Genomic DNA, 12,712 nt, shown 5'->3' with positions numbered 1-12,712 from the left:
ACTCTGGGCTACATCTCTTAGCTTAACATCTCCAGATGTCCTTCTGTCCGCATCTCCAAGCATCTCCAAGCATCAGCAAGCATCTGTGTATGTGTCAGCTCTTAGCTTCTCTCTTAAATACTCCAGTGAACTAAGCAAGACTCACCCTGAATGGGTGGGGCCACACCTCCATGGAAATAATCTAATCAAAAGTTCCACCCTAATCAACAAACTAGTCAGCCTGCCCCCCATGAGATTGCAATAAAGAATATGGCTTTTCTGGGGGACATATCAAAACCAGCACAATTGTTAATAACACTTCTGAAGACATAAAGTGCTAAGAGAGGACAGATGCTTTAAGAATGTGAAAAGTTCCTTCATACCCATCAACTAATTTTGGTGCTTGGACCCTGGTGCCTGGTGATGCCACTTATGAACCAGACCTGTAAACTGGCAATTAATATAAAGCCTGTAGGGGACCCTGGGCTACCTGGTGGCCCTAGAGTGGGAAGGGTGATTAAGGAGGCTTTCCAGAGAATGGAGTGTTGAAGAGATGTGAGTATGTTTGTGGCAGAGGAAGCAACCTGTGTTCAGAAAGAACAGGGGATGTAAGAGAGCAAAAGTTTGGGATGTCAAGTGGTTAGGAGGGGAAAGTACCTTGGATGGGATGCCCAGGGAGGAGGCAGGCGGGGTACTTCTGTGAGGCCTGGTGAGCTACGAGAGGGACCTGCCAGTTGGGGCCGAGGGGAAGGGATTTGTGAAGTTCTCTGGGCTCCCCTGGGTGAACATCAGGAGCACTTGGGGAGAAGGGTTTCCAGGTGGGGAGGGGCAATCGAAGATGGGGTGCTGGAGCTGAGGGGAGAGGTCTGACCGTGGAAGTAGATTTAGGAGTTATACATTTATGAAAGGGGGGATTATGCATCTATGAAGTTGTAGATATGGACCTCATTCCCCTGGGAGAGGACCACGGACAGATCCCTGGGGAGCTTTGTGAGGGAAAGGTGTTTAAGGAACATCAGTGAAACCAGGGGAGAGAAATTCGTGAGATCATGATGTCTTGAATTCAAAGAAGGAGAAAGTGCCAAGGAGAGAGGCTGCTTTAGGTGCTCTGAAATGGTCTAAGTGATAATAAGGATTGAGAGATGACTCCAAAAATAGAAATTTTAAACTGACTTGAGAAAAGGTTTAAGCACACACACACATAACTGAGTAAACTAATAACCTGGGAATGATTTTTAAAGTTGTCACATGGCACTGTCCACTTAGAAGGCACTTTAAGGAATGGATAATCCTCTCTTACGTTGTTCCATAGCACAGAAGAAGATGGCCCACTTCTTAGTCTATCTTGACAAGCAGCAGTGAGACAGTGTCTTTATTTGGGATAGGGTGGATAAGGGAAAGCGCCTGTGTGACGGGGTGCTCTCGGCCGCCTCAGCGATCTCTGTGGGCTCTGCTTGAATGGACTGGCAGCAGTAATGCCTGATGTCAGGGAGCTGCGGACTGAGAAAGATGTTCACAAGTAGAGGAATCAAGTAAAGTTTTCTAGGGAGAGACAGAACAGTGGATAGCTGAGGGCGGGGAGTTTGCCAAGGGTTTAAAAATCTTTTCCCTCCATTTTTATAAGTGGGTAAGTCCACGAATACAAGAATAGAAAAATGGTGAGTCACATCACCATCTCAATTCAGTATTTTGGCATTTTTACAGTCTTCTTTTCTCTACATTAATAGCTGAAGTCATATTGCAGATATTTTTTCATCTAGTACTGTCATAACTGTTAGCATGTTGCAACACAGTTGCATACTTATTTCATAGCTTCCTGATTTTATCAAATGGCTATATCATAATTTATACAACTGTTCCCCAATTGTTGGCTAATTTGGTTTATTCCATATTTTCTTTCTTTTTTTTTTCCTATTATAAATAAGGCCATGATAAATGTCGTTGAAGGCAACTTTCCTGTATGAATAATTGCTTCCTAAGGATAATACTCAAAAGTAGAATCACCAAGTCCAAAGCTGTAAAGTTATATGGTTTCAAAAGTGAATAAAGAATATACCTTAGCTTTATTTTAATTTCTCTTGTTTCTCACTTGCTTGCTTCATGTATGTATTATTTATGTATGTATGTATGTGGCAGGGGCTGGCTTTTCTATCAATAGTTTCCTCCTCCTCTTTGAAGAGGGATGTACTATTTTCACAACATTTCCCTTCTTGGCAATGGCAGTTTCTTTGGGGGCCTGATTTTGGACACTGAATCCTATTCAGTAAACATTTATTAACACCCTACTATGTGTCAGGCAATGACAAATTGAAAATCCTAACCTCAGGGCCTCCATGAGCTCACAAAATCACAACCCCATGCTGGCAGGGAGTTTCTCTTTGCACTCTGCCTATCCCCAGCACCTAGAAGAGTATCTGGCACTTAGTAGTTGTTGCATATTTGGTGATTGGCTAAATAAGGGCTTAATAGTACAAAATATTAGGATCACACGTTCATGTAAAGGTTTCTTTATGACATTCCTTTGGGGGTTCACATCCAGAAATAATACTCTGCTCAGTAACTTAAAGTGCTGCTTATGGTCTATCATTATGTTTAAAAGTCATCGTGGTAAAATGTCACTGCTGGAGCAGGGCTGGTGTCATGCACACTTATTGAAGTCCAGGTATACAGTGGTCTCGAATGACATGGCTTCCAGGTGCCTGTAATCAAGAGAGGCCGATAGGAACCTGTAAGGCAGGTGTGATCAGTGCTAACTTAATTTATCTGTGTTTTGATTTCATCACTATTTCAAGGAAGAGACTGGATTTGAACCCTAGAATCTCCTTCGGGAATACTTTTCTTTGATTTTTGTGACCGGCTCTTCCCCAGCGAGAGGTTGAGGACTTCCTGTTTATCAAAACACATAATTCCAGCATGGTGCCAAAGGGATATGTAGGATCATGTTTTTCACTTATTTTTTATTAGGACTTAATTCTTTTGAATACACAAAGGGAATTTTATTGTATTGATGACCTGTAATTTCATTTTCTTAGTTAACTTTCCAAACACTGCTTAAAATTGTAAAGATTAACATTTTATCAGTTAGAATTGTGGAATGTTATGAACTTAAAAACTGACTTTTTTCTTCTTTCCCTTACAGCTGTTTGGGGCAACTTCGCTAGCATGAGGTAAATTTTTTTTGATGACTTGGACATTGAAGTGGGTTTTATAGGCATATTTCAGGTGTTACATACACACCATGATGTGTCACAGGTTGGTTGAAGAGTATTTTTAAAACAAAACTGATTCTTCTTTTGCAATTTAGCACACATCTGGGCTGTTTCTATTCTCCTATGGATAGTCTTGAGGAATGCGGCTGATTTTAATGTTCACCCACGTAAAGTCCAGATGTAAAGATAAATCTTGATGCAGCCGTGGTCTGCTCCTCTGTGTTGTGCATAGTGTTTCCCTCCTTTTGTAGATAATAAGAGGTCTGATCCTAACTTTCACACTACTAAAATGTAAATTGCATTGCTGGGTGGCTTGCACAAGAACACCGGGGGTTTTCCAAAGCCCTTTGAGAAGACAGCTGTCTTGGGGAAAATTGGCTCCCCTGAGGAATCTGCTAGTGCAGACCTCTCTTGGTTTAGGCTGGAGAAGCCTCTGGCACGGGTGTGCATTATTTGTGCTTAATAACAGGTCAGGAGGAGCACTTGTAAAAGTAAAATTGCAGTGTTAATTTTCTTTTTACCAAAGAACAAATAGCCTTGTAAAAACCAGACAGAAAGTAGTTAAGTATTCATTGTGGAAACACTTGGAGCCAATAGTACAGTTTTACACTTAAAGAAAAATTCACCTTACTTTGTATTTCCTGATATTAAAAAAATGTAAGAGTAACAATCGAGATTGTGATGATTAAGTTAGTATGGTTATTTTAACATTTGCTGCAGGAAAGTCCAGCTGTCAGGATAACCAGTTACTGTGCCCCGAGGGGTTTCTCATATTGAGTTGGTTTTTCTGGGTGTCTGGGGCATTGCTGATCTGATTCTTACCAAGGGGCCTGTCTGTGTCTCCCCCACAAAGAGGCTTCTGTGTGTGGCTAGGTGGGGTGCATGGATCCCGTTTAAAGAAGCCTGTTTTTTTTTTTACTTGGAGAAACTCCGTTTGCATTAAATCCCCAGAAAGTCCAGCAGACAAACTTGGATTCCTATAGACACACTTTCTGCTTTTAATTTAAAATTCCATGTTGGATATAATGTGGAAGTGAGATTATTTTAGTTTAATAGAAACAATATGTTAGGTGATATTGGGCACATTCACAGATTGATTTAAGGAGAAGTTTCCCTCCCCCCAACTGTCTTGTTTTCCTCAGGTGCATCCCTTTCTGGACAACTTAGTACACATGGCTGATACTGGGGAAGGAGAGGGTGATGTTCCACTGCCTTTGGTTTGTGTTAGGGTGGTTGATTCAGAAATGAATCTTGAAGTCAAAAAGCCGTTCAATTGATCTCAGTTTTGTAGCTTTCTTCTCAACAGGTCTCTCCAGGAAAATGGTGAACTAAAAATTGAAAGCAGGATTGAAGAGGTGAGTTTATTTTTCCATAGTTTGCTTCTGTTTTATCAATGTGTTTTCAATTTCATTTCCTTTGCTTGTGTGGGTATCTTTATTGTGCATCTTTATGCTGTTGTACGATTTCAAAATCATCTCTCCGAAAAGTGTTCATTTCAGGTGAGATTATCTATTTGTGTCTTGTAGATGCAGTCTCTGTATCAATATTTGTCCATTTTATAAATGTGTGTTGTATTAAAGCAAATTCTACCTTAAAGGCAAAATGGATTTAAATTTTTACATGAGTTTTCAGGTGAGCGTTTCCAGAATGCCTTAGAAATAGGGAAGTAATTACCTTTTCCAGGGATGGAGGCAAAAACCAGCAGCCTCTCACCTGATGCTAAAAGGAAAATGGCCCCAAATAAGATGCTAGGACTTGACATAAAGAGCATCCCTGTCCGCAGATGGGGAGGTCACACCTGCTTAATTGTAGACTGTCACTTGGTTGATAATATGCCTCTTATTTAAAAATATTTGCTTATGTTTTGGCGAAATAAATATAGATATGTCAACTCTTGTAACATAAATTATGGGAGGGGGTGGGGAGTTACTCCCTTGTTGAAGGTTTTATTTGAAGCCAAATTGCAGAGTTGTGGGGAAGACCTTGGCTTTCTCCTGCTTGTTCTGTCAGATCATGTGTTAACCCATGTGGATGTGGGTTGATTCACAGCCTATAATTTATGTGCTAGAGCTGATAACATGGATATAATTGCAGAAAGAAGAGGTTAGGCTTTTGTGGGCAGCACTTGGGGGAGTCTTTAGCTCCTGAAAGGAAACAGATGGTGTTTATCTGCCTGTTTTATGAGTTTAAAGCACCTTTTTTGTTGCTCCTACTAAGGTGGATAAGTAAAAAGGTTTGTTTTCTCAGAGACCTGGGCATCTGTGGAGTAAGAGTTCCAACATGCAGTTTGTCATCTAGATTCTAGAAATGTAATTCAAGTGCTAAATCTTAATTTCAAGTTGGAAATGAATTGTAGAAGAAATTAAAAATGGTTTTGCATTGTCTCATGTAGTCTGAAAGCTCAGAATGGGGTGAGAGTGGTGAGGACTCTAAAATTGCTTTAAAGCTGATTTTGACTATTGTTTTAGATTGTGGAACCACTAAGAGAGAAAATCAGGGATTTGGAAAAAAGGTATGTGTACTTTTTGTTTTGAATTTAGCAAAATGTTTATATCTTAGCTACGTGTCAGGTTAAGGTCAATATCTAATGTAAGTAAGCACCACAACTGAGTAATTCTAGAATATGAAAGATGTGACACACTCTCAAGAAAAAGAACTTTTCCAGGAAAAGTTAAATTTTTACTTTAAAGATTTGGATACATTGTTTTTAAAAGCCTTTTTTTCCATTTGTTATTAAGAACTGTTTCTGATGAAAGTCATGGACTCTCTAGAAAAAAATTAAATACACACACACATACACACACTTTCACAAAGATCCTAGATTAAAAACTCACAAAGATCCCAAATTAAAAGTCCTTTCTCTAACATCAGTTTGTTTTCTACAAACCATAATAATCTAAATAAATATCTACATAAGAGTGTTTGACTTTTCCCCCATTTGAGTAATATTAGTACCCAAATAATCAGAAAGAAGAAGAAAAGCTACGTCTTCCCTTTCTTCTTTGGGAAACCTTATGAATTTCTAGGTTCCTGCAAATACATAACATAGAAGTTGAGGCTAAGCCTTACTTTCTTTTAACTTCTGTAAAGTCGTCAGATGGTTTCTAGCATAAATTGGTTAGTCTAATAGAATTCCAAAGTATGTTGTTTGGACCAACAGAGTTCCAAAACAAGAAAACAATTTGGAGGGCCTAAAATAAAGTACCATATGAAGGCACTGTAAGAAAGTATGGATATGGAGCTTGTAAAATGTCATGTTTAGTTTCCTTTTGTCATCAAAGTGCATCAGGAAGTTTCCAGAATTTAGTCCAGGTAAAGTGGATAGAAGGGAAGAATTGTATTATATGATGGAAACATTTGTTTGAAGCAGAGATTCCAAAGAAAATTCCTCCTCCTCACCTTTTGACTTTGCAACTCTTAGTGCACAAACATTCGCTCAGTCACTTGCATTTTTGAAACAAGTGAACCTCAGGCGCTGCAACTTTTTCCTTGGGAATATGTGGAAAACTTTGTGTGGCCAGAGTAACAGTTGGGCCTTTAGAAGTTTAAAAGAAAAAAAGAAAAGCAAGAAAAAATTCATTAAAGTTTGCATAATTTTTTTTTTTTCCTGGGATGAGTTTGGATGATGTGCTTTAGGATTATATGAGACTTTTTATCAAGTCCAGAGTAAAAAGGAAGAAATGAAGAGTAATTTTTCTACCTTTGATTTCAATGTTTTCACTAAATGATAAAGGAAAATAAGGATGGGAAAGAATTCATCAAACAAGATGTAGTCATTCACTTTCTTTTTGTCCTCAACCACATAGTCATATAAACTATCTATTTCAACTCTTACTGGAAGGAAAGCTATCAGTTATTTTTAACAAATTCACTCAGTAATGTAAGATTGTTTTTTTTTTTTGTTATTGCTTTAAAATTTTCTTGCCATTATTTTGTGCTGAAATTATATTGCTTTTTAACATCAGTAAAGATTACATAACATTGGGCGAGAGCCAGAAATTCTGCCTTCAGTAATTAAAATTTGAGAGATTTTTATTGAAGCTCTTTTAAAAATAAATTGTTTATGGTGAAAAATAATATGCCAAAAGTTTTGTGTTGTTCAAAAAATGTCTGATTACCTGCAGTCATTCTCTTTAGAAAATAAGGTTCATTAGTTTGTGAAAAGATAAGTGAATCAATTGGTTAACTTCCCTGAGGCAGACAAATAAGGATCTCTCAAAATAGGAGAATTGTATGATTTTCTTTGATATTTTGTGATGTTCTTTGGGCTTTTTAAACTCACAAGAGAAATACAAGTACAAATTTAATCTTAAAGAATTTACCAGTAACTTATTCTCATCAAACTGTGAAAGCTGCCTTGAAAATAAGGGTAGGGGATCAACATTTGCCTCTAGGGTGTGATTTGCTAGTTACTCATCCTGAGATGATTCTGTTCTTCAAGTTGGATGTGCAAGTCAGGTGACAGCTGAGCCAGAGTTATTGATTGACTTAAAACTCAAGTACTGACATGACAAAAAAAGGCACTTTGGTAGAAATTGATGGAGCTATGTCTAATTTTATTTTTCCTGTCTGATTGTGTGGTAAGGATCATCAAACACCATCTTGACACTGGCATCATAGGAATATAACTGGAAATGTGTTTTCTTGATGTGGTTGTCAGTTTATAAGCAGTGGCCTCCAAGGAAAAACAGATATTTTTGAAAGTTAAAGATTATATGGGAAAAGAAACGGGGACAGTGTGTGCCATCTAGAAGCCTGAGTAATGAATTATATGTGGCCTTTTTCTCTTCCTTACTACACCCCCATTTCTTAATACTTTGATTACATGCCATTAGTTTAATTCCGTCTTTCTATCTTTAAATGTTCTTTGACTAGATGGCAAGTAATGATAATTTAAATTATAAATAAAAGTTCTTTTTAACTGGCTATCCTACCAGACAGTAAGGTTAGTGTCTGGGATGGCATAAAACAATAAAGGATGAATTCTGGGGGGTAGGGGTTGTAAGAAAAGATCCAGTTTTCAATTCATACTCCAGTCTATCTCCACTTGCTTGCTTGTGTTTCTCACAATTTGAAATGCAGGCCTTGTGAGGGCGGGGGCTTGTGTCTGTCTTGCTTGTAGCTGTATATCCCCAGAGTCTGATAGCAGGGGTGCTCAATAAAATATTCTTTCATTAAGGAATTCCTGAGAGAGTCAACAAATGGGGTAAGATTTTAAGCCCCTTCAGGTCTTAAGACAGATCTCTGCACTTCGCCCTGCACCATGCATGTTTGCAGGAGCTGCTCAGGAATGCTCAATGGGCCACTGCAGGAGGGGCACAGCCAAAACCACCTTCTGTAATTACTATGCTCCATCACCCAAGACTGCAGAGAGGGAAAACAGCATGAATTCCACACAAGGAAGGCCCTGGAGGGGCTTACCCTTGCTATTACAGCTTTATGTGTGTGTCTGTGTGTTTTAGCCTTAAAGGAAGAAATGAAGCTTATTGGATAGTTTTTCTAAAAGTTTAATAACTTGGTAATAAATATTAAATTTAAATTTGGGTGCTGCACACTGAAGAAAAGCAAAGCGAGAAACCAAATGTGTTTTTCTTTTTTAAATTAAAGTTTTTTATGTGTAGAGTTGGAAGTATGTATTAGTCCATCCTACACATGTAACCACGTGGCATCTATCAGGCTTTTGCATGAGTTTTATTTCTTCTAATCCTGTTTCCTGTTAGCAAACGGTTTGCTGTTTTCCCACTGATATAAATAGCATATGAAATTTCGTTTAAAAGTTTCAGACTGGTACTCTTCTCAGCTGATATCTTCGAATAAAGTGTTTCGGTGGCCACGTGGGCACACTCCCTGGCTTGGAGAGCTGCGTCTTGGTCGGGTGCCCTTGCCCCTTTACTGAATCATTTTCTCGCCCTTTACTTCATTTTCCAGTGTTCAGCTGTCATCCAGCTTTCCCCATGGCACTTTCTCTAATCATATAAATTGTAGAGGACTTCCACAGTGAGTGAAAGAAAGTGACGAATCAGAATACGGTGCCAGTATTTCCTGCTAGGCTGGAGGAGTGGCAGAAGTGGGAATGTTGGGGAGAGGCTCAGGGCTGGGAGGACAGAGAGTTGGGGAGAGGGTTAGGGCTGGAAAGAAAGAGATTTTCAATCTGGAGTCATGAATGTGGCCCATTCAGAGAAGGTCAGGGGAAAATTGCAACAGGTGTGAGGGATGCCTGCAGAAAAAGGGTTTCTTTGCTCTCCTTCACTGAGCCAGTAGACAAAATGATGAGCAGTGTTACTTTGCAAATCTAAAGTGTCAGGCTCCCTCAGCACTGCCCCTGACTCTGACAGAGGGCAGAGCTTGCTCTGCTGTTGTAACATTCATTAAGCATTTATCATGGTATGGGGATGGTGTTAGAGACCTGCCATCCTTGAGCTGCAGCTACTGTATCCAGTAGGTGTTGCTGTGCTCACCTCAGCAGAGGAGGAAGCCCTGAGGATTGAAGAGCTGTTGGGTGTCTTGCCCGGGATCACCAACTTAACAAGGGGGAAGGCGAGTTCTCACCATCCCTTCGCCCACATGCACACTTGTTTTTGTAGTCTGCAGGGGTGACTTGACCTCTTCAGAATATGGAAGCTCTTAAAAGGGGAATTTGTTGATTAGGTAAAAGAACACCCCCACCCCCCCACCCCCTAGTTAAGCATGCATCTCCTGTTTCTGGAGATGAGAAACACCTGCTTCAGTGTGTAATGCCCCATCCTCTTCTGTTCAGTTCAGCGGCCATTGAGGAGATGTGTTCTGAGTCCTAGCTCTGTGCTTCTGCTGGGGTGTGGAGAGGATGGGAGGGGGCAGTGCCTCCTAGCCCAGCACTTCTCCAACTAAAATAATAACTGTAAAGCCAATTTCTCTGCCTTTATTTACAGGACTTTTGTTCCGACGAGAATCACTTTAAGAATGGATATTCAAATCTTCATTTATCAGCTTTCATTTACTATTTATATTCCAATTACACTGCCTTGCTCTTGGGCAATCACTGTTGATAGGGAACCCTTGGAAACTTTAGAGGACTTGAGATGGCATTGAAAGATAGGGCAGGACTTAAGGTAGGCTCAGAGAAGATCACGGGAGACAGAAGGTCTGATGCCAGACATTTTGCCAAGGTGTCCTGGTCAGGAAGGGGAATAGTGAAGAATGCTAAAATGGCAAGGAACTATTGTTAATATCTTCTTTTCTTACTCTGGCAAAGCATGATCTCCTGCCTGGGAACTGTGACTTCATTCAGTGCTTGCTTTCTTTGCTTTCTTCCAAGCCCTGAAATTGCGTGTTGCTAATGCCTCTCCCTCTCTTGTTTTGCTCTTTTAATTGAACTAGTAGAGTTAGTGCCTCCTCAGCTTTGGTGGTTGCTGGTAGCCTTAGTGATTCCAAACAAGGGGAAGGTTAAGTATTCTTGAATTCAAGTTAGTCTGTGATTCCTTGGTTCCTAGAGCACTCATTTAGAGTAGAGAAAAGAAGCAAAAAATAACAGTTTCAAAATCGGACATTCATTTTGCTGGTAGGTGGAGAAAAAACTCATGTGAGAAGTCTGACTTTTTTTTTTTTTTTTTATCTTTTCATGTTATACAGCTTCACCCAGAAATACCCACCAGTCAAGTTTTTATCAGAAAAGGACCGTAAAAGAATTTTGGTAAGTTTGCACATCTGATTAGTATTTGTAATGTTAAGAAACTCTTTTTTTTTTAGATAAAATTCACTCTTTTAACGTGTGCAATTTATTGGTTTTTAGTATGTTCACAGAGTTGTGCAACTATCTCCACTAATTCCAGAACATTTTCATCATCCAAAAAGAAACCCATACCTATTAGCAGACACTTCCCAGTCTCTGCTTTCTCCTTTGTTGGTTGTAGGTGTAATGAGCCATAGATACAATCACCTGACTAATGATTTAAATCCACAAAATAGCCTCACATTAAAAATCAAGCCAGTGTTTGCTTGACCAAAAAACTGTACACCATAACCTAGCCAAGCTGACACATGAAATTAACCATCACAGTATCTGTTTAGGAATTTTCCATTTCATATGTTGTCTAATTTGTTGCTGTACAATTTTTTGTAGTATTCCCTTTTAGTCCTTTTTATTTCTATCAGTTGTAATTTCCTCTCTTTCATTTGCCAAGTAATTTGAATCTTCTCTTATTTTCTTGGTCAGCCTCATAAAGTTTGTCCATTTTGTTGATTTTCTCTATTGTTTTTCTATCTCTGTTTCATTAATTTCTGTCCTAATCCTTATTATTTCTTTCCTTTTTGCTTTAAGGTTGGTCTTTTTTCATCATCTTAAGATAGAAATTTAGGTTATTGATTTGAACTCTATTTGTGACATCTATAAATTTCCCTCTAAGCCCTGTTTTAACTGTATCCTGTAAGTTTTGGTTTGCTGTTTCTTCATTTTCACTCATCTCAAAGTATTATCCAGTTTTCCTTGTGATTTCCTCTTTGGCCCATTGGTTAGTTAGGAGTGCATTGTTTAATTTCTATGTATTGTAAATTTCCCCAATGTCCTTTTTATTATTGGGATCTAATTTCACTCTTTTGTGGTTGGAAAGCATAATGTGAATTATTTGAATCCTTTTAAATCTTTTGGCTTGTTTTATGGCCTGGGCTGTGGTCTATCCTGGGAAATATTCCATGTGCACTTAAGAAGAAGAACACATATTCTGCTGGTGTTGGGGGTAGTGGTCTAAAGACCCTTGGATCTTGTTGGTTTATAGTGTTGTTAAATTCTCTTACATTCTTGTTGATCTTCTGACTTGTTCTGTCCATTATTGAAAGTGGGTGTGAAGTCCTCGACTCTCATTTTGCTTTGTCTTTCTCCCTTGAATTATTTTAGTTTTTCCTTTATGTATTTTGGCACTCTGTGGTTAGGTTCATATAGGTTTATAATTGTTATAGGTTCTTGATGGATTGACCCTTTGCCATTATTAAATGTGATTATCGCTAGTGACTTTTTTTAATTTTAAGTCTATTTGTCTATTATTATAGCCACTTCAACTTTCTTATATGATTGCTGTTTGCATGATATAACTTTTTCCATGTTTTTACTTTCAACCAGTTGTATCTTTGAATCTGAAGTGTGTCTCCTGCAGATGGTATACAGTTGCCTCTTATTTTTTTTATCCTGAGATTGGGTAGATTTTCTGAAATAAATGCTTCTCCATTTGCTGTGTGCCCTTAGGACAATTTCCAGAGACTTTAAATGATAGTTTTAAAAATAATTTTTACCAGTAATGGTTCTCTCACTGGGCACCAGATCTGTAGCGCTCCTTATACCACCATTCTACAAGATGCTTTTTTATCTGAGTCCTTGATAAGTAAATGGGTAGTATACAAGGTTGCTTTTTATTGTTGTTCTTTTAACCATCATCTAGGTTGTAGGACCATGCATGCCAAACACCAAAATAATGCTCTTTCTCCCGAATCAAAATTAAACTGTTTCCCCACATATTCTCCCTTTTCTGGAAGTTGTACAAATTTTCTTGCCATTT

The 12,712-nt window shown here is 38.7% G+C and overlaps 1 protein-coding gene across 2 annotated transcripts in view; it reads left to right on the top strand.

The window, feature by feature from the left end:
* Positions 1 to 12,712, top strand: part of UXS1 (UDP-glucuronate decarboxylase 1) — a 95,956-nt gene that overhangs the window by 27,294 nt on the left and 55,950 nt on the right. Inside the window, exons 2-5 of one of the 2 annotated variants that reach the window (XM_037806799.1) lie at positions 3,119 to 3,146; positions 4,495 to 4,543; positions 5,657 to 5,700; positions 10,797 to 10,857. In XM_037806799.1, coding sequence (XP_037662727.1) covers positions 3,119 to 3,146; positions 4,495 to 4,543; positions 5,657 to 5,700; positions 10,797 to 10,857 — 182 coding nt within the window. Of the gene's footprint in view, positions 1 to 3,118; positions 3,147 to 4,479; positions 4,544 to 5,656; positions 5,701 to 10,796; positions 10,858 to 12,712 lie in introns of both variants that reach the window. The other variant, XM_037806798.1, reaches the window with a different exon arrangement.

Source organism: Choloepus didactylus, chromosome 17 (genome assembly GCF_015220235.1).
Source record: "Choloepus didactylus isolate mChoDid1 chromosome 17, mChoDid1.pri, whole genome shotgun sequence".
In the NCBI taxonomy this organism is placed as follows: Eukaryota; Metazoa; Chordata; class Mammalia; order Pilosa; family Megalonychidae; genus Choloepus; species Choloepus didactylus.
This window is presented reverse-complemented; position numbering and strand designations above follow the sequence as displayed.